Source organism: Hyperolius riggenbachi, chromosome 10 (assembly GCF_040937935.1).
Source record: "Hyperolius riggenbachi isolate aHypRig1 chromosome 10, aHypRig1.pri, whole genome shotgun sequence".
Taxonomy (NCBI): Eukaryota; Metazoa; Chordata; class Amphibia; order Anura; family Hyperoliidae; genus Hyperolius; species Hyperolius riggenbachi.
The window spans coordinates 175,792,564-175,814,331 of NC_090655.1; the positions used below are offsets into that span (position 1 = coordinate 175,792,564).

Sequence of the window (21,768 nt, forward strand, 5' to 3'; positions counted from 1 at the left end):
CACACAGCTTAAGTGGTGAAGAAATGGTTAGCAGACAACAACATTAACGTTTTGGAGTCCTGACTTGAATCCAATTGCGAATTTGTGGAGGGAGCTTAAAGGAGTCATCAGGGGGATATGAGGACAATAAGTGCTACTTACCCAGGGCTTTGTCCAGCCCCAAGCTCCCAGCATGTCCCTCGCAGCTTCGCGGTGAGCTGTTAGCCTGTGAAGCTTCCCGGTCACCGGCGATGACGTCATTCACCGTCACGTGGACAGGAGCATACTGCGCAGGCGCAGAACTACTGCGCGGTACGCTCCGGTCCTGGTCGGCCTGACGTCATCGCCGGGAAGCTTCACAGGCGAACTGCTCACCGCGGAGCTGCAGCGAGGGACATGCTGGGAGCTTGGGGCTGGGTAAGTAGCACTTATTGTCCTCATGTCCCCCTGATGACTCCTTTAAGCTCCCTCCACAGATTCGCAATTGGATTCAAGTCAGGACTCAAACGTTAATGTTGTCTGCTAACCATTTCTTCACCACTTAAGCAGGGTGTTTTGGGCCATTGTCATGCTGAAATGTCCACTGGTGCCCAAGTTCAAGTTTCTGTGCAGACTGTTGAGTCCTCATGTATTGCTCTTTTTTCATGGTGCCATTTACTGTGATTAGGTTCCCTGGTCCATTGGCTGAAAAACACCCCTAAAGCATTATGCTGGATACACACGGTGCGTTCCCGCACTAGATTTCCCGGCCGCTCGATTATTTCCGACATGTCCGATTTGCGTTTCGATAGATTGTCGATTCGGCATACTTTACATGAGAATTGACCTAACAATCATCAGGTCGTGATCGGGAATCGAGTGCGGGAACGCACCGTGTGTATCCAGCATTAGGTTTCCACCACAATGTTTGACAGTGGGGATGGTGTTCTTTGCATTGAAGGCGTCTCCTTTATTACGACAAATGAAGGAAACATTATTGTGACCAAACAATAACATTTTTGTTTCATCTGACTATAACACAGATGGCTTCTTCTTTGTCCAGATGAGCATTTGCAAAGGCTAAGCGAGCTTATGTGTGCCTAATCTGGAGAAGTGGCGTTGTCCTTGGTTTGCTTCTGTGGAACTAGGCCTGAACGATTTTAGGAAAAGATTGAAGCGCACGATTTCTGTCAAATTGCGATTTCGATTCAATTCACTATTTTCTTAAAATAAAGCTTTCGTACTAAGTTCACAATGCACACCATGTATTCGGCCAGTTATCAAGCCTGAAACAAACCATTTTAGGATTAATCAGAGTCCGCTCACTCAGCCCCTTTATCAAATGCACAGTGTCCAGCAGGCCAGGCTAGCACACAACAGCTTTGCACAGATCAGTGAGATCACCATGCTGTTTATCTCAATCAGAATTCTGCTGTGCAAAGGAGGCGGAGTTGTGATAATTCCATTTCCCATTTCCAAGCATAAAGATTTGATTACTGGCCATACTTTTTTTGAGTTACAGGCCCAGCTGGAGTGAGTGTGAGAGCTGATGACAAGCTAGGTGCACTGGAGGGAGAGGGAAAACAAGTAAGACCCTGCGGGCAGCGTCTGCCGCCCGCCCAGCTGATGACGCGCTGTGAGCACTGTTGAAGGCAGAGGGAAACGAGTGAGAGCCTGCAGGTGGAGTCTGTCGTGCGGCACCCGCCCCCTCATGACACGCTAGGTGGAGTCTGTCGTGCGGCGCCCGCCCACCTCATGACACGCTAGGCAGAGTAGGAGGGCAAGAGAGCCGATGACGTAGGAGGAGGAAGCGGCGCACAGCGGGAGAAAGGAGTGATAGTGAGCCATTGCTGGGGAAAAAGAGCCGATGAGCCGCTGCTACTTGGAATGCACAGCAGGAGGGCGCAAGATATCGAAAAAAATCGCTGCTCTGACGATCACGGAATCGCCGTTTCCGTGATCGTGATTTCGATGCAAAAACAATAAATCGTTTAGGCCTTTGTGGAACTAAGCAGTGTACATTTTCAGCCTTGAGGCAGGAAACACACGTGACTTAATATGTTGTTCGCGCGCAGAAAAAAAAACTGACATTCTGCATGATGACTCTGCACATTTTGTCAGTTGTCTCTATCAATTACATGAGCTGCTGTGATAAAAAAAAAGGGCACGTTTTCCTGCATAGAAACACACTTGGTGTGCAGAAAAAGTACGCACAAAAACATGTGCAGAAAACTGAAAGATAAGTGTTCCTTGCCACATTGCCACCAGCAAAGCCCATATTCACCAGGATGGCCTTGGTGGTGATCCTTGGATTCTTTTTCACCTCTCTTACTGTCTTCCTGGCCAGCACAGATGTCACTTTAGGATGCTTTAGAACAGCTTAGACTATTTGGAATGGTATAGAATTTTGGATTTTCCCCCAGACTGTGACAGTTTCTGATAGGTATGAATAATTTTGGACTGGACACTTTTTGCTCAAATGTAAATTTAAAGCTGAGAATTTTTTTTCCACAATATTGCCATTTGTACATCGTCTTATTATCTTTTGGGAGACACCTATGTCCTTTTCCATCAAAAAATGACTAGCTGGTTGAATAAAAGTAACTTTAGGCCTCTTTCACAGTGCGACGTTAAAGTGAACATTAAACCAGAAAAAAAAAATGAATTTTACTCACCTGGGGCTTCTACCAGCCCCCTGCAGCAGACCTGTGCCCTCGCAGCCACTCGCTAAGCCTCTGGTCCCTCACTGCCAGCTAGTTTCGTTTTTGCCGACAGACCCGTCAGGCCTGGCCACGTGTAGCTTTTTCCGCATTCCCGACTGTAATTAGCGCTATTGCGGGCCGCAACGCGTACAAAAATACGCGTTGCTGCATATCTATGCGTTAGTATTTTTGTACGCGTTGCGGCCCGCAATAGCGCTAATTACAGTCGGAAATGCAGAAAAAGCTACGCGTGGCCAGTCCTGACGGGCCTGTCGGCAAAAACGAAACTAGCTGGCAGCGGGGGACCAGAGGATTAGTGAGTGGCTACGAGGGCACAGGACTGCTGCAGGGGGCTGGTGGAAGCCCCAGATGAGTAAAACTCTCATTTTTTTTTTTTTTTCTGGCCTAAGTGTCTCTTCAAAGTCGCACGTTAGAAAATGTTTTAACGCACAGCAATATTAAGTCTGTGCAACATTCACAGTGCACACGTTGCTTTGTGTGTAACGTGTAACAATATTTAGAAGGTGATGCATGCTGTGCGTTTAGCAATAAATCTGCTGCGTTGTGTGTGTTGCACATGCTCAGTAATGTTTTTTTTTTTGTTTTTTAGGTAACGCATGCACCGTTTTCGTTCCATCACTATGCGACGAAAACGGCGCACCAAACACAGGGCTAAAGAATGTACTATAACATCCAAGATAGTCTTTCACGCATTGAGGGCACGTTATGCGACCTTAACTTCACATCAAACGCACCGTACCACTGGGAAAGAGGCCCTAAAGGGGCACTATGGCGAAAAATTGTAAAATTTAAAATATGTGCAAACATATACAAATAAGTACATTTTTTTTTTTCCAGAGTAAAATGAGCCATAAATTACTTTTCTCCTATGTTGCTGTCACTTACAGTAGGTAGTAGAAATCTGACAGAAGCGACAGGTTTTGGATTAGTCCATCTCTTTATGGGGGATTCTCAGGGATTGATTTATTTTCTAAAGCACTTAGTGATTGGCAGTTGCTCTGTCCAACTGCCCAAAAACTGTGTAACGAGCAGGGAAGCTGGCCAGCATCACCGTTTAAATCCTTTTTAAGGAAAAACTTTATAAAGAATAAAAGCCTTGCTGAGAGGTGTGGTAAAAAAAATTCTATATATAATTGGAACTTGCAAAAGTTGCGTTTTCTGCTTCAGCAGTGGGCTTAACACATTTTTGGGCTTATTAGTATTAAAATGTAGAAGGATATCAAAGTATTGAAGTATTAAAATGTAGAAGGATATCAAAATTCCAAATTCCTGTTCACAGCTTGTCTGCAGACATACCAAATATCTCTTTATTTCAGTACCCAAGTCTAGTCACCTAATGTAAGCTGAAACGGCAGCAGCGAGCAGGTAAACTGCTTTTACAGGGATTATTTTACATTTGTAGTTGTACAAGAGGGATTTTTTTTCTTCACAGAAATGTTTATACTTTTTAAAGTGTAACCATGGTGACATGTGACATGAGATAAACATGTGTATGTATAGTACTAAACATATTATTAACCAGGCTTTTTTACTTGTTTTATTTTGCTGCTTGAAAGAGTTATTTTTTTTTTTAAGGATGAAAGTGACAGCTTCTGCCTTTTCAGTACCTTGTCAGGAATATAGTAAACTCACTGATAAGCAAATTACAGCCATAAACGTTTTCCTGGCAGAATATATTTTTTTCTACATGTTTCTGAGAGTAGAGGAAGAGAGAAAAGGGTCAATAGTTCATGTATTTTCATTTAGGGACACTTAATAGACTGCAACTGAGTGGAGACAACAAAACATTCAATCTACTTTCTAAATGTTTAAATATAAAATAAAATCCTGGGATATCTAAAGTCATTTTTAGGGGTAGGAGGATAAATACAATTATTGATCTCATCAGTTTATTTTCTCCTCAGGTTCACTTTAAAGACCGTCATAAGCAGGGCTGTGGAGTCGGTACAAAAGTCCTCCGACTCCTCAGTTTAGGATTCCACCGACTCCGACTCCTCTAATTTGCATATTACAATCTTGTTGTTTGAAAGTATGTAAAATGAAATTTATCTCTTACCTGCCAACACTTAGGAAGTTTAAAAGACAACTGAAGTGAAAAGGATATGTAGACTGCCATATTTATTTCCTTTCGTCATAGACTAAAACTTGTCCTTGGTAAGAGTACTTGTAGAAGGTACAGACAGGAACAAAGAACATCTATCAGGCCCTAGGCAATGTAACTGCGGGTACATGTGGAGAATGTGGGGTTTCTTCTATTACACATTCTTCATGTACAATCTGAACCAGGTTTATGGGTGATGGACAACACCTCTGTGTTCAATGTGCACAACATTCTCAGTGGATTCCCTGCAGCTCTGTGGGGAGTGCATATGTAGAGTATAGTAAACCTGAGACACAAGAAATTAAAGTTTTATACATACCCGGGGCTTCCTCCAACCCTTCAGGCTAATCAGTCTCTCGCTGTCCTCCTCTGCCACCTGGATCTTCTGCTATGGATCCAGGTACTTGAGCCAGTTGGGCGCAGAGCGCATACACACACTCTGCTGCTAGGAGCGTACTACACCTGCGCAGCACTATTGCGCAGGTGCAGAATGTTCCTGGCTGTGGGAGGGGCACACGGCCGGACTTCGCTGACTGGCTTAATTACCAGGACTCATAGCAGAAGATCCAGATGGCGGAGGAGGACAGCGACTGGATTAGCCAGAAGGGGGCTAGAGGAAGCCCCAGGTATGTATAAAACTTTTCTTTTCATCCGTCTCAGGTTCCCTTTAATTCATAGTCGCCAAACCAAATTTTAACAACATATCATATTATTTGATTTCATGAGCAAAAGGAGTGCGTAAACCAGCTTCAACGCAGAATTGTTTCCATCTCATTGACCATCTCTATTAGTGACACAGCTACATATCAGGATTTATTCTTACAGCATAGATGTTATTTAGTATATATAAAAGATTCCTTTGCACACCTCATATATACAGTCACAATCAGATATGTGTATCTGACTTTAAAAATACGGTGACTGCTTTATTGAAGCCGCACAAGTAACTATCTTTTTCCAGTAACCTTCAGGACAGGTCCACCATGAGACGACATAGGCTCCTCCCAGGAACAGGAAACGTCCAATTGAGTACTCTATAAATTTTATCAGACACCCTCACTCGCCAGTTGACGTTTCCTGTTCCAGGGAACAAGAGTGCTCTATGTCGCTCGCCGGTCTGTCAGGCCAGGTGTGCCAGGGACTGGGTTGGCGGCGTATGGTGGACCTGCCTGGAGAGGAGTTTGGATCCGGTTGGAGGAGCTGATTTCTTCTTACCTCCTCCAGAGACTGTCTCGGCTACCCTGGATGAGGTGGATCCGGGCACAGCATGCGGCGTCTGTGACTCCCCGCGTGGCGGAGGCCGTTGGTCGCGCCGGAAGTGACGGAGTGAGTGGTCCTGAGCCTCCGGAGGGTTGGCTGGATGTTGCCCACAATGGCGGCGCCCGGACGTTGGACTTCCGCCCTTACGTGACGTCACTTCCGGTCGCGAGGGTTTAGAGACGCCGGAAACCCGCATGGCTCGGCATTTCGTTTGGAGAGCGGAGCGGGATGGACGCTAAGCAGGAACCGGGAAAGGTGAGATTGGCGGAGGCTTGGTGACCTTTATGGTATGAGCCATACGCTAGTACGCCGCATCTATGCTGAGGTCTGTTTATATACAGAGTGTATACATAGCACTATCAGTATAGCAGTATACGCGGGTTGTCTGCTTAGCGTCTTTTCTGAGGTCTGTTCATTGACATATTATTAGTTATTATGTATCTGGCAGATGTCTGAATTCCGTGATTATAGTTGATTGCAATTATTTTATAAGCATGGATTCTGCTATTCGCATATTATAGTCTGCTGTGGGGTATTTTTACAGATGTTGTTATATACAGATTAGTATTGTATATTCTGTCTGGAAGTACTAAATAGATTGATGGAGATCTTTTAGTCTATCTATTATGTATAGTTAGTACATATTCTAACTACACAATCATGGATGCCTTGTCTGGGTGATGGCTGTATTATCACTATTAGAGGTATATGCACCTGGGTGTCCTTCTTCTGTAGAGGACTTTAGGTGACACTGTGTTTTTTTTATATGTTTATTGTAGGGCACAGAAGCTACTGACCCTTCAAGGCCAAGAAGGCGGTGCCCGCTCTGTGACACAAAGCTTGCCCATAATTATGCCAGACAGTTTTGTCAACCTTGCCTAGTGAAGTTAGTTCAGGAACAGTCAGGCACATTACAGGAAGAAATCAGATCAGTGATGAAACAAGAGATGACAGATACAATTAAATCCTTGAAAGAAGCTCTATCAGAGGCTGTGAATCCGGCAGTGGAAGTAGTTACAGCATCAGCTGGCACAGCGGCTGGTACAGCACCTGAGCATAGTTCTGATCCGATACAGCCAGAACAACCGGGTAAACATAAAAGTAAATCAAATAAAAGAAGAGTGATCTCTTCATCAGAAGAGGAAGCTATGGAAGAGGATGAGGATAATGAAGGAGATGATGATGAGTCTGATGCATCCTCAGTAAGGAGTGTGGAAAGTCAGTCGGATCTTAAGAAGGTTTCTAGATTCAGATTTCCAGCGGATGAGACGGATGAACTCATTTTAGCTATTAATAACACTCTTAAAATAGAACCCAAAAAGACGGAAGAAATATCAATTCATGATAAATTATATCAGGGAATGGAGCCATCAGAACCACTGACATTCCCTGTTCACAAATCCACTAAGAATACTATAATGAGTCAATGGAAATTTCGGGATAGGAAATTATTCATGTCCAAAGGGTTTGTTAAAAGATTTCCATTTTCAGAGGGGGATATAAAGACATGGGATCGATGCCCCAGATTAGATGCAGCTTTCTCACAAGTGAATAAGGACAACGAGTTAGCATTTGAGGATCTGGGATACCTCAAGGACCCACAAGATAAGAGAGTCGAATTTGCTTTAAAGAAGGCCTGGTCTTCAGCTGGAGCTAACTTTAGACCTGCGGCAGCTACGACTTGTGTTTCAAGAGTATTAGCCCTTTGGGTAAAGAAGGTTCAGGAAAATGTTGAGGGGGGCATCTAAAAAAGAAATTTTAGAATCATTAGAGGTTGTAGCCAAGGCTACAGATTATATTACGGATGCTGCAGCAGAAAATATTAGAGTAAATGCTAGAACAAGTGCATTAATTAATACGGCCAGACGTAATCTCTGGATAAAAAACTGGGATGGAAGTCAGGCCTCCAAAGCTAGGGTGTGTAATATACCTTTTGATGGAGAACTGCTGTTCGGAGCCCAGCTGGATGAAATATTGGAGAGAACTTCCGATAGGAAGAAAGGGTTTCCGAAGAAAAAGAAGTTTATTCAGAACAAAAGATTTTTCAGGAGAAACTGGCAGGATAATAGGGATAAGTTTCAACAGAGAAAGAAACCCTGGGCCATTAATAAGGAAGGAGCGAGAAGGAATTTTCTTTTTCGTAACACAGACAATAAAGAAAAGAAGTGACGCCAAAGGAAGAGTTGGGGGTCGGCTAATGCAGTACTATTTCCAATGGTCAAAAATAACAAAAAACGATTTCATTCTCAATCTGGTAAGACAGGGATACAAAATTCAGTTTCAATCATTTCCAAGAAAAAGATTTGTGGCGACTCCTCTTCCAAGAGACAAGGAAAGGAGATTCGCGTTGGTAAACAGCATAGAGAATATGGTGAAGGAAGAGGTAGTGGTCCCTGTTCCAAAGAGTCAGGAACACAAAGGATTTTACTCGACGATTTTCCTGGTAAGAAAACCGACGGGGAAGTTCAGGTTAATACTCAATCTAAAGCCTTTAAATCCCTTTGTATCTTATCTAAGATTCAGGATGGAATCGATTTTTTTCTGTAAGAAACTTACTGACCCCAGGATGTGTAATGACAAATATCGACCTAAGGGATGCATACTGGCACATCCCAGTAAGAGACTCGTCCCAGAAATTCCTAAGATTTGCGGTAAAGAAAAAGAAACTAGTTCAGCACTTTCAATTCAAGGTCCTACCGTTTGGAATATCGTCAGCTCCCCCGAATATTTTCAAAAGTAATGGGAGAGGTAATAAAAGACTTTCACACAAAGGGGATTCTAGTTATCCCTTATCTGGACGACCTTCTGATTGTGGCAGAGTCGAACAAACGGGCAGAGGATCACACAGAGACGGTTCTAGAGCAGTTACAGAATCTGGGATGGATCATAAACTGGGACAAGTCAGTTCTTCAACCAACATCAAGAATACAATTTCTAGGAGTCTTGATAGACTCACAGACACAGAGACTTTATCTGACGGAAGAAAAAGTATTAAAGACAAAAAGAATTATAGTAGATTGCAAGGCAGATCCAACCATGTCAATAAGAGAAATCATGAAGGTATTAGGATTTCTAACATCAACTTCTCCAGCTGTTCAGTGGGCTCTAATGCACACGAGAAACCTACAGTTCTGGATGATGGAGAACTGGAGCAAGAAACAGGAGGATCTAGAGAAGACATTAACGTTACCGGAACTAGTTCTAAAGTCACTAGAATGGTGGTTGACAGAGAAGGTCCTCACAGAGGGAAGATTATGGAGTTATCCCACACAGAAGGTGGTGACTACAGATGCAAGCCTACTAGGATGGGGTGCACATTTAGAGGGAAGAATTCTTCAGGGTCTTTGGACAAGAACAGTAAGAAACCAGTCCTCAAATTACAGGGAACTAAGAGCAATAAAAGAATCTCTGATGCAGTCATTACATCTATTAAGGGGACAGCATGTTCAGATCAGGACAGACAATACCACAGCTGTGGCATACATAAATCGTCAGGGAGGAACGAGATCAAAAAAGCTTCTAGAGCTCTCGATGGAAATATTGATGTTAGCAGAAGAGAATCTCCTATCGTTATCAGCAATTCATCTAAAGGGATCTTTGAACAACATGGCGGATTTTCTAAGCAGACACAGACTATCGAATACAGAGTTGGAGATATCAAACAGGATATTCAGAGTATTAGTCAGGAAGTGGGGTCGTCCTCAAATAGACCTATTCGCGAACAGACAAAACACAAAATGCAAAAGATTTTATTCACTAAATCCCAGAGAGGGGGCAGAGGCAGTGGATGCACTGAGCCAGAAATGGGTATTCAACAAGGCGTATGCATTTCCTCCGATTCAGTTAATACCTCGGGTGTTACAGAAGTTGATACAGTCAAGGACTACGGTGATCATGAGAACACCAGACTGGCCAAGAAGAAGTTGGTATCCAATACTTCTAAAGATGAGATTGGACGGTCCATGGAGGATTCCACAAAAGGAATCAGTGATCTTGAAGTCAAGAAGAGGCCCAGGTTGCATTCCAAATCTAAACCTGTCCGCTTGGCTTCTGAGAGGTCTCCTCTGAGAAAAAGGGGTCTTTCAGAGAGAGTAATTACGACAATATTAGACTGTAGAAAGAATATAACTCGTAAGATATATCTAAAATATTGGAAGACGTTCAATATGTGGCAGAAACAGTCAGGGTTTTCAGGTGATACTATTCCTATGGTTTTGGAATTTCTGCAGGATGGAATGGAGAAGAACTTAGCCCTTAGTACTATGAAAGTCCAAGTGGCGGCATTGTCAACATTTTTAGATGTTAAGTTAGCAGAGGATCCTCTTCTCATTCAATTTTTTAGATCTATAGAGAGGAAGAGACCATTGATTGTTAGGAAGATCCCTACCTGGGATTTATCCTTAGTCTTGGGGGTGTTGAAGAAAGAGCCCTTTGAACCATTGTCAGATATATCATTGAAGTTATTAACAATGAAAACGATATTCTTAATAGCAATTACGTCAGCCAGAAGAGTAAGTGAGATGGAAGCTTTATGTTGCGATGAACCATTCTGCACTATCTACAATGATAAGGTGATTCTGAAGACATGTGAAGAATTTCTACCGAAAGTATCTACGAGGTTTCACAGATCTCAGGAGATTACGTTACCTTCTTATAATACAGAACCATCATTGGATGTCAGAAGATGTTTGATAAATTATTTAGAAGCAGTAGCAGATATTAGAAGATCTAGAGCTTTATTTATAAATACTATAGGGTCTTCTAAGGCATGAAGATGTCTAAAAGAACAATAGCAAAGTGGATAAGATTATGTATAGAGGAGGCTTATAAGTTGACAGGGTCAAACTTATCAGGGGTTGTAAGAGCCCATTCTACTAGGGCAACAGCTACGTCATGGGCCTAAAGAGCGGGCGCTACGCCGGAGGAAATCTGTAGAGCAGCTACGTGGTCAAGCCTTGGCACCTTCTCAAGACATTACAGGGTGAATCTGATGTCTGCAAGACAGCAATCCTTTGGAAGAAAAGTTCTGCAGGCAGCTAACCCACCCTAAATGGTAAGATTCTTGCCCATCTTCTCATGGTGGACCTGTCCTGGAGGTTACTGGAAAAACCCTATGTTAGTTACCTGGTAACTTCATTTTTAGTAACCTCCAGGACAGGTCCGTAACCCACCCTACTTAAGGGATATATATATATATATATATATATATATATATATATATATATATATATATATATATATATATATATATATATATATATATATATATATATATATATATATATATATATGAATGACACCCTTGGTGTTACCTAAAGAACAGTTCTTGTGTTATACTGGCGAGTGAGGGTGTCTGATAAAATTTATAGAGTACTCAATTGGACGTTTCCTGTTCCTGGGAGGAGCCTATGTCGTCTCATGGTGGACCTGTCCTGGAGGTTACTAAAAATGAAGTTACCAGGTAACTAACATAGGGTTTTGATTGGTTTATTTCATTTTTGTGGATTAAGCACAGCTATTACTGTATGTATAAATTATTTATGATGACTATTATCTGAGAAATAGAACATTTTATCATTTTCTATTTTAATTACAGCTTAAATTAATTAGGAATCGGAGTCGGTGCATTTTTTCCCGACTCCGACTCCAGGTACCCAAAATTGCTTCGACTCAGACTCCACAGCCCTGCTCATAAATAAAAGAGTTGGCCACTGGGAAAGGCAGATTTTGACCACTGCCGTTGCTTGCCTACTGTGATGTCTCCTGCTTCAGTTACATCTCTGCAATCTCAGGCCTGGAACTTACTAGGAGCGCTTTTCAGAGTGCTTTGTGATTTGAAAAGCTCTTGGTAATGTAATGCTATGGGTGTGATCCCACTTGAGCGATGAGATTTTATAAAAATCCCCCATAGCATTGTATTAGCAAGAGCTTTTCAAATCACTAACACTTAGAAAATGCTGCTAGGGGGTTTGAGCCCTCATGCAAATTTAATAGCCTTGATGGTTTTGCAATCACCATATTGCTTGGTCCTAGTGAGAGTGAAGTGTCACTCACTGTTGCAAATATTTAAAACTAAAATTTATCTTTAGTATCTTTAGTATTTATCTTTAGTATCTTTAGTAAGAGGACAGAAAAATGATCTGTGTTTTGATTGACTGTATCAACCTAAACCTATCCTTGCTTGCAAAAATAATTAAATGAAATGTACTGAAACAGTTGACCTGACCAGCTCTGTTACATGCTCTTTGTTCTTTCTTGCAGTTAGTAATGAGGTCACAGACCGCCCTTGTGTTTCTCCTGTGTCGGGTCATGTCTTTGATAGACGCCTTATTGAAAAGTATTTGGCAGAAAATGGTACAGATCCAGTGAATAATCAGCCTCTAAGTGAAGAACAGTTGATCGATATCAAGGGTCAGTAAGCATTTTAATTTTCTTATCCATCATGTGACTCTACCTTCCTATAACTGTTTCTATAATATTTTTTTTTTAATTTATAAGACATTTGAGACATTTGTTGGTTTTCTACTGAAGAGCTTTTACATAACATTACCTATGTCCCCAGGTGTCTCTCTCACCACTACTTCTGTACTTAATTAATGTTTGATTTTTGTCAAGATGTCCATGTAAGTCCTTTGTAAAGCCGTTTCACCTTTGTTATCAGTATGGATATAATGTAATTGTTAAAAAAAACTCTCAAGATATGTAGCACTGAACCGTTTTTGGCAAGTGTTATTTTAAATTCCCTCTCCTGTCATAAATGTATTAATCTGCCACTTGAAAATTTGAGTTTAGCCAAAAGTCAGGAGCGATTACAGAGATTGGAGGGAATGTGGAAATACAGACATACTTCTCTGCTTACCTTCAATAGCATTGGTGCGGGTCAGGTGTCCTTTGATAAAATTTTGAAGTCTAAAATAAACATGGCATTTATAGTTTATTCTAAAAAGTTATGACTTTATCTATGTTGTTTTTTTATTTTCCTAACTTGCTCTCTGAGCCCCGTGTGTGCAAATTTCCAGTGCATAGCCCCGTGCCCTTGCAGACGAGTGCCATGGTACTCTCTAATAGCACAGATACAGAGTGCCATGGAAGGGCCACAGCAGGTCTCTGTAAAGGGCAGGTCTATGTTCCGGAAGTCTGCACATACAGGGCTTGAAGGGGAAGCTAGAGAAAAAGTGTGTGTGTGTGTGTGTGTGTGTGTGTGTGTGTGTGTGTGTGTGTGTGTGTGTGTGTGTGTGTGTGTGTGTGTGTGGTAGTTGAAGAGCGGCTAGCTTAATGCCTAGAAGGATATGGTTCAGAAACGTTTTTTTATCAGTTTTGTTAAAAATGTAAATGAGTAATTTTGAAATGTACACCCCTTACTCAAGTGAGAGTGTGCTAAACTCTAAAAATTAAAGGCAACCTTACATCTGTTTTTGTATGCAATATGTTTTTCCCTTTACAATATCCCAAGTATTTATAAACTATGTAATATTGGACAGCAGGACACAGATAGGACTGTTTACATAATATGTATAAACTAAGCAGCTACTTCGACTTCTTTGTGTAAAACATTTTATTCCCTGTCTTTCTTGATTTTCAATAGTTGCTCACCCTGTTCGTCCAAAACCACCATCGGCAACAAGTATCCCAGCAATACTAAAGTCCCTTCAGGATGAATGGGTGAGTTTAGGAATATTATGTAATTACTAGGTATCAAGGTTATTATCAAATTTAGAAGGTGAGGATACCATTTTAAAGTAACCTGCAGCCCTTTACTTTTTAGAAACAACTTTTTATTGACAAAGAGCGTGTAAATCACATTGTATGGTTGAAAGAGGCGCCCTGATTGTAGATAAAATCATTTAAAAACAGTTTAAAAACGAAAAAAGGTTTGAGGTTGCTTACCTCAATGACAAATCTTTGTGTAGACAAAAGATTTTATTGGTAGCACAGGCAACGCGTTTCGCGGGTCTAAGCCCGCTTCCTCAGGCCAATAGCCAAAAGTATAAAGACCTTCTTCCAGAAGGGTTGAATGTATGGGCATACCCACCAAATGTGCATAATGTTTACATTTTTCCTCCAGCTCTTCCAGCATTTGTCTGAGGCAATGGGGAAAATCTATGAAGGACAGCGGGAGTGTAGTACCACCTAAGTAGTAACTTTTGTAAAAGTTTCCAGTTGGATACACATTTAGAGGCTTTATTTTTCCATACTATAGCTTTGAACCACTTATCTTCTTGAAACTTTTGTCAAAGTCTAGCTCCCATTGCTTTTTTTTTTTTTTTTCCGTATGCATTTAATAAATTATAAAACCTAGACATGCCTTTCCCTTTTAAAAAACAATATGTCAAGAATTTAACTACCGGTATATCCTTATGTATATCAGGCTTTCCCATGTCCAAGGAGGTTACGAGATGTCTAAGTCTTAGAAATGTGTATCTTCTTCTGATATCTCGCGATGCTTCCTCCCCTCCTGAAGCATCACGTGATGTCACGTCATTTGCAAGCGCGGCTTTTTTCTGTAGTTCCCGGGTGGAGGTGTTGTGGACCGAAGAAATACAAGAGGCTTGCGGCTAAGGACACGGAGAGGAGGACTTGATCAGGAAGCGGGGAAGAGCAGAGGACCGGAGGCTTACAGCTGAGGATCGGGGGGGGGGGCAACATACAGGGGAGGGGCCTCGCTCTGCTGCTGGTGGCTGCTCCCCCCAAACTGTCCCTGCTCAACATGACAGCGCTGCCGCTTGCCCGATCTGCTGCCCTGGCCGTGAATCAGGGGCGCATAACAGCACTGCCTTCCTGCATCTGTTTATATGTGTCATTCCCCTGCGACTGGAGGGGGGAAGGAGGGACTGTGTGCACTTTTTTCCTGTCTGGTCTCCTTGGGTCTCTCCGGAGTTTACAAACTGTGCTCAGTCATGCAGAGCAGCTTCTGCTGCTTTCTCCCTGGGCTGGAGTGGACAGACACGGCAGAGGGAACAGCCAGGATACCGCAGCTCCAGCCATACAGATAGTGTGTAATGCTCTCTCCCCCCTCGAGTAAAGTTCAAAGGCTGAGGCTGCCGGTGGTAAAGTGTGTTGTTCCCCCCCCCCCCTTTGTTTTAACTGCCTGATTGTGTCCAGAGCTAGGGAGGAGGGAAGAGGGGGTTGACAGTGTGTGTGTGTGTCATTGACATTTTGTGTGTGAGTTTCAGTGTGTGTGTATGTGCCAGAGACAGAAAGCATGTGTGTACACTATATGTGTATGTGTGCCCACAGTGTGTGTATACGTGGGTGCCAGAGTGTCTGTGTGTGTCCATAGTGTGTGTGTGCCAGAGAGAGAAAGTGTGTGTACAGTTTTTGTACGTGTCTGCCAGTGTGTGTGTGTGTGTCCATACTGTGTGTATGTGTGTGCCAGAGAGAAAAAAATGTGTGTGCTGTGTACAGTTTGTGTGCGTGTGTCCACAATGTGTGTTTGTGTAATGGTAGCCATACATCTAGTGATGTATAGGCTGATCCGACCAAGAGACCTATCTCTCCTATCGAATCTGTCCTCTGCCCATACACCACAGGTCGATTCCCGATCAATTTCATGTTGAAATTGATCCAGAATAGGCCTTGAGCGTCGCCTCGCCACCCCAACGCTGTGCCTCCTAATGTAAATGTCCCCTCGGTGCCCAGTGTAACAATACATTACCGCTCTGTGACCTACGCTTGTCCCCCACTGCTCCGGGATTCCTCCTGCATACATGTGCGCCCCACGTGGTTTCCTAGTATGGACACAAGTGTGATGTCATACGTGCGCTCTTAATAGGAAACCACGTGGGGTGTGTGTGTGTATGGAGAGGGGAATGCGCCCGGAGCAGCAGAGGAACAAGCGGAGGCCGTGGACAGGTTATGTATTGTTACACTGGGCACATACTTTATTAGGAGGGACATTGCCGGGGCTATTATAGTATTTATAAAGTACCAACGTATTACTCAGTGCTGTACAGAGTATATTGTCACTAACTGTCCCTCAAAAGGGCTAATCACAATCTAATCCCTACCATAGTCATATGTATCTGTGTATTGTGTAGCACATATATATGTTTTTGGGATGTGGGAGGAAATCTAAGTGCTCGGAGGAAACCCACATAGACACAGGGAGAACATAAAAACTCCATGCACATAGAGCCCTGGCTGGTATTTTAATCGGGGACCCAGCGCTGCAAGACGAGAGCGCTATCCACTGCGCCACCGTGCTGCCCAAATCTTGGCTTATAAATCCTGGCTTACAAATCTTAGAGTTGTTTTTTGTTGTAATATGTGGTGGTCGTTGGTAATTTTTTTTAATTCATTGTAAGTTGCTAGGTCTCCTGTGTGGGAGATAACTTGCATTGCATAACTGATTTAGATATGTGCATTGTGTAAAGCTGGCCATACATCTGGAAACTTGGCAGTCAATCGACCATCTGATTCCACTATTATAAAGGGATAAAGATTGGTGCCACCAAGAGCTTGTCCAATTGACGACGCAACCGATTTTTGTGTTGCTTGTATCAATCAGGCATGCTGGAAGATGTAGGGCCAACAAGCTCAATCTGGTGCGCAGCAGAAATATAGTGGGATATTGTGATGACAAACATGATGGAACCCCCGGGGATGGCCCCCCTTCCCTAGTGTAAAATGTGCCCAGTGCGGTATACTGACAGTAGAGGAATAACTACAGAGGATAGACAAAATACAGAGAAGAAAAATGACAGGCTTGAAAACACAGGCAGACATTCATACACAGGTGCCAGATGACATCACTGTAACTGTACACTATCACAGGCTAATTTGCATACTGATAGAAAGAAGCTGCTTGAGGAAGGAGGGGCTGGAGGAAGTAGAAATCAGCTGAATGGCACTGTAAACTTGCCAACCAACATATGGCTCCACACTGCACTAGAATGCAGTAACAGAAATTAGGACAACTAACAGATGTATTACAGCAAACATATATTTTTATATATTAAAGCAGTATTATGTAAAACATCAGATATTTTTACAGTATCAAATTTTAAGGTCAGTTCCCCTTTAAAGCGGAATTGTCACCATAAAAATCAAATTTCAACAGCAACTGGTCACTATTAAGTGATACAGATGCTAATCCTGCATTCAAAACTTTTTCTGCTGTTATGATTTGGAGTTATCACATACTTGAGGAGCACTGGCCCTTTAGTAGTCAGTGCCAAACAGTTGCATGCTGGGGGTTCTTTTTATCTATAATATAATCCTCCTCTTCCATTTATTTCCCTGCCTAGCTGCTTATCTGAACACGATCCCCTGCTTACTTGTTTTACAAGCAAGGCTGAGGTGACTCAGCGATTGGAGGAGAAAAGAACAAAGTAAAGGGCAGAAATGACATCTGGATTTAACCTAAACTGTGGGCAAAAGACATGTTCCCACCAGGAGCAGAATTCTCTTAATTTACTATATAACATTCACTGAAATCAAAACATGTACAGTACAATACATATGTTATGTAAGTAGATAAAGTATTTATCTACTTATATATGTGTTGTTGTTTTTTTGTTTGTTTTTTCCCTGGCATAGTATGGCTAATCCTACTGCTTTAAGGGTGGAAAGGTTTCTATAGTCTCTAGGGAGGGTGGGTTTGGATCCTTTTTTTAAAGGGAATGTCCAAGCAAAATAAAAAAATGAGTTTCACTTACCTGGGGCTTCTACCAGCCCCATGCAGCCATCCTGTGCCCTCGTAGTCACTCACTGCTGCTCCAGTCCCCCGCTGGCAGCTTGCCGACCTCGGAGGTCGGCGGGACGCATTGCGTACTTTTTTACGCATCTCCGCTAGTGCAGGAACATTAACGCATAAATTTTTACGCATTACTGGTTCAATGCGTACATTTTTACGCATTGAACCAGTAACGCGTAAAAATGTATGTGTTAATGTTCCTGCACTAGCAAGAATGCGTAAAAATGTACGCAATGCGTCCCCGAGGTCGGCAAGCTGCCAGCAGGGGACTGGAGCAGCAGTGAGTGACTACGAGGGCACAGGATGGCTGCATGGGGCTGGTAGAAGCCCCAGGTAAGTGAAACTCATTTTTTTATTTTGCTTGAACCTTCCCTTTAAGTTGTACAGTGATGTGTAAAATTCTTCAAATCTGTTAGCCATGTATTTGGGGTTAAAGAATTTAGAGCCTTGCGAATTTAGTAAGAAAGGGGTTTTGGTTTTAACTCTCCTCCCTTTGATTTGCTCCGACTCTTTTCCATAGGGCATACAATTTGGCTTTTAATTTTAGACCAATGTATTTCATGGTTTTGAGATCAGTTCATCTGATAGCTCTTGTCTTGCTTTTTTCAGCTTTTGAAGTGTATCCCTTCATAAATCTTTTTTATGAGCCTTCTATTGTGTATATGTTAATTAGTAATTGGGTGATCGTTTGCTGTTTATCTTTTTTATATTTGGTCGCCATACCAATGCAAATACCTCTTATAAACGCTTTGGCTATCATTCATGAACCAAGATGGCGCTATAGCAAGACGCCACGACACATAGGGCTCTGGCTCTTTTTCTTCTGCTGCCCTTCTCCCCCGTTGTCCACTCGTCTTTCTGGGCGGGATGGATTCCTCTCATCCAGGGGACACAGGCAGGCCAGGCGCCGGCAGTCACGAGCAGCCACTCGGTTTGGGATATGGCTGCCACCCACGTGGCTGGCCGCGGATCCCCATGCATGCCCATCTCCTGCTCCGCACTCCAGCAGCACCTGCCGCTGTGGCAACCCAGGACGCCCAGCTACCACGACTGGGACATGGCCGGGTGCAGGACACCTGAAGCGGGCCGGAGGTCACGGGAGGCTGCTCGTTTTGAGATCGGGCCGCCACCCACGTGGCGGGCTGCGGACCCCTGTGCACGCCGCTCCTGCTTCGCCCTCTAGCGACAAAGGAAGGCCAGGCGCCAGCGACCACAAGGGGCTGCTTGGTTTTTGGGATCGCCTCCTCTCCCCAGTGGGAACCGCTCCGCCTGTGCAGCCATGGAAGACCAGACTGCCGCTGCTGAGCCTGCCGCGGGAGCCACCGCTGCCTTTTATCACAGGTAACTGGTCTGGGAGCCGCAGCCAGGAGGTCCAGGCTGCCGCCCTGGATGGACACATCTACCGGGTCGGGGGGGCCGGAGGAAAGCACAGCAGCGGTCATCACAATCATCACCAGCCCCCTTCGGATTATCGGCTGGGGGGGGGGGCGCGCAGGCCAGGGACTAATTTTTGCAAATCTGTGTGGGAGCCGGGACTGTTATGGACTATGTGGACTGTTTAACAACTATGGGGACGAAGGGTCTCTATGTCTATCTCTCACTACATGTGCGGGGTCTGGAGGGCTGCAGGGCAGAGAGCGCCGCTCAGTTTGTGGCTGGCAGCTCCACTCGACATAGCTCTTGGACAGACCCCTCTGGTCTTTCTTGTCTTTCTCTCGTCAATGTGCAATATGTTTTATGTAAGGTATGCTCTGAGGAATGCTTAAAGTGACTCCGAGCTCAGAGTAAAAATAAAATTTGAACTTACCCGGGGCTTTCTCCATCCCAGCCCTGGTCGGGACGTCCCACGCCGGCCTCCTGGCTCTTCTCGCGGCAGCCGGCGTGTGACGTCATTCGTGACGTATACGGAAGGAGAAGGCCCGAAACTCGCCAGTGTCGCCCGGGGGACCGGCCTGTCCGCGCTATGCGGACAGCCGCCGGGAGAAGAGCCAGGAGGCCGGCGTGGGATGTCCCGACCAGGGCTGGGATGGAGAAAGCCCCGGGTAAGTTCAAATTTTATTTTTACTCTGAGCTCGGAGTCCCTTTAATGTTTGTCTACTGTATTGTTTTTTAACATGTGTAATGCATAACGTATGTTTACTGTACCATCACCGACCCTGTTTGTGCCAAAAATAATTCCGGGTACAACTCACCGTTGTACTTGGCGAAATAAATGATTCTGATTCTGATAAAGCGTTCCCGCATGCGGAAATGCTAAAAACAGCCGACTTTACCGAGCACTGAGCAAAATGTGTATCATAAAGGCTGTTTCCGCATGCGAAGCTGACTTTCCCGAGCAGATCGATAAATTACCGCATTGTGCGGCGATTCTATGCGGAAATGTAACAAAATGTAAATTCATAAAAATTAGCGCAAGCGGTATGCGGACGGGGATTACCGCTCCCCTGGATGTAACAATAATCATGCAGAATACATGTAAGTGAATGGGACAGACCTCCCAAGCAGCAGCAGAGAGAACACCGCACGGAGGGACTCGGCCAGCTTCTCCTGTTTCCGCATGCCTACTGACAGCCTAACGCTAGCCTACAGTGGGATATCTCTGCACTCCTATCGCAACTAGAAACATTTTTATGAATGACCACCCAGAAGGCTGAAATACCGACAGCGGTGTTTCCCTGCACGGATTTACTTTACTGACAGCACTTTTATGAATTGAGGCCATTGTGTGTGTTCCAGATTGTGAATTGGGAGACATCTGTTGTATCATTGTGGAGAAAGTATACTGATATTTATTTGGTGAGGTGAGATTTTGTGGGCTGGTTCACATTGGGGCAATTTTTCAGCGCTTTGCTGATCGCCAGCGATCAGCAAAGCGCTGCTACAATGTATCCCTATTGATACAGTCACAATGCAGCGGTTGCGATTTCGATTAATCACAAACGTGCTGTATGCAGCGTTTTGGCAGCGATTGCTCTGTGATTCTCGTTCTATTGGACAGAAATCACAAGCGCAAATGGAGCTGAATCGCAGCAAATTGCAAGATTTGAGCTGCTGAATCGCAGACGCGATCGCGGTAAAGCGCCAAATGTGAACCAACCCTGACTCTTTGAGGTTTATTAAGTGGATTGGAAGTCTCCCAGGTTGGCAGTATTTGGTCTTATTTAAATCTTTTAGTGTGATACTAACTGGTGCATGGTCAGACCACATTATACAGGGAGTGCAGAATTATTTGGCAAGTTGTATTTTTGAGGAATAATTTTATTATTGAACAACAACCATGTTCTCAATGAACCCAAAAAACTCAATATCAAAGCTGAATATTTTTGAAAGTAGTTTTTAGTTTGTTTTTAGTTTTAGCTATTTTAGGGGGATATCTGTGTGTGCAGGTGACTATTACTGTGCATAATTATTAGGCAACTTAACAAACAAATCTATACCCATTTCAATTATTTATTTTTACCAGTGAAACCAATATAACATCTCAACATTCACAAATATACATTTCTGACATTCAAAAACAAAACAAAAACAAATCAGTGACCAATATAGCCACCTTTCTTTGCAAGAACACTCAAAAGCCTGCCATCCATGGATTCTGTCAGTGTTTTGATCTGTTCACCATCAACATTGCATGCAGCAGCAACCACAACCTCCCAGTCACTGTTCAGAGAGGTGTACTGTTTTCCCTCCTTGTAAATCTCACATTTTATGATGGACCACAGGTTCTCAATGGGGTTCAGATCAGGTGAACAAGGAGGCCATGTCATTAGTTTTTCTTTTATACCCTTTCTTGCCAGCCACGCTGTGGAGTACTTGGACGCGTGTGATGGAGCATTGTCCTGCATGAAAATCTTGAAGGATGCAGACTTCTTCCTGTACCACTGCTTGAAGAAGGTGTCTTCCAGAAACTGGCAGTAGGACTGGGAGTTGAGCTTGACTCCATCCTCAACCCGAAAAGGCCCCACCAGCTCATCTTTGATGGTACCAGCCCAAACCAGTACTCCCACCTCCACCTTGCTGGTGTCTGAGTC

General features: G+C 43.6%; 1 protein-coding gene across 1 annotated transcript in view; it reads left to right on the forward strand.

Moving 5' to 3' along the window:
• PRPF19 (pre-mRNA processing factor 19) overlaps nt 1–21,768 on the forward strand; it is a 170,848-nt gene that overhangs the window by 49,462 nt on the left and 99,618 nt on the right. The window contains exons 2-3 of the mRNA XM_068257991.1: nt 12,304–12,453; nt 13,628–13,704. Coding sequence (XP_068114092.1) covers nt 12,304–12,453; nt 13,628–13,704 — 227 coding nt within the window. The remainder of the gene's footprint in view (nt 1–12,303; nt 12,454–13,627; nt 13,705–21,768) is intronic.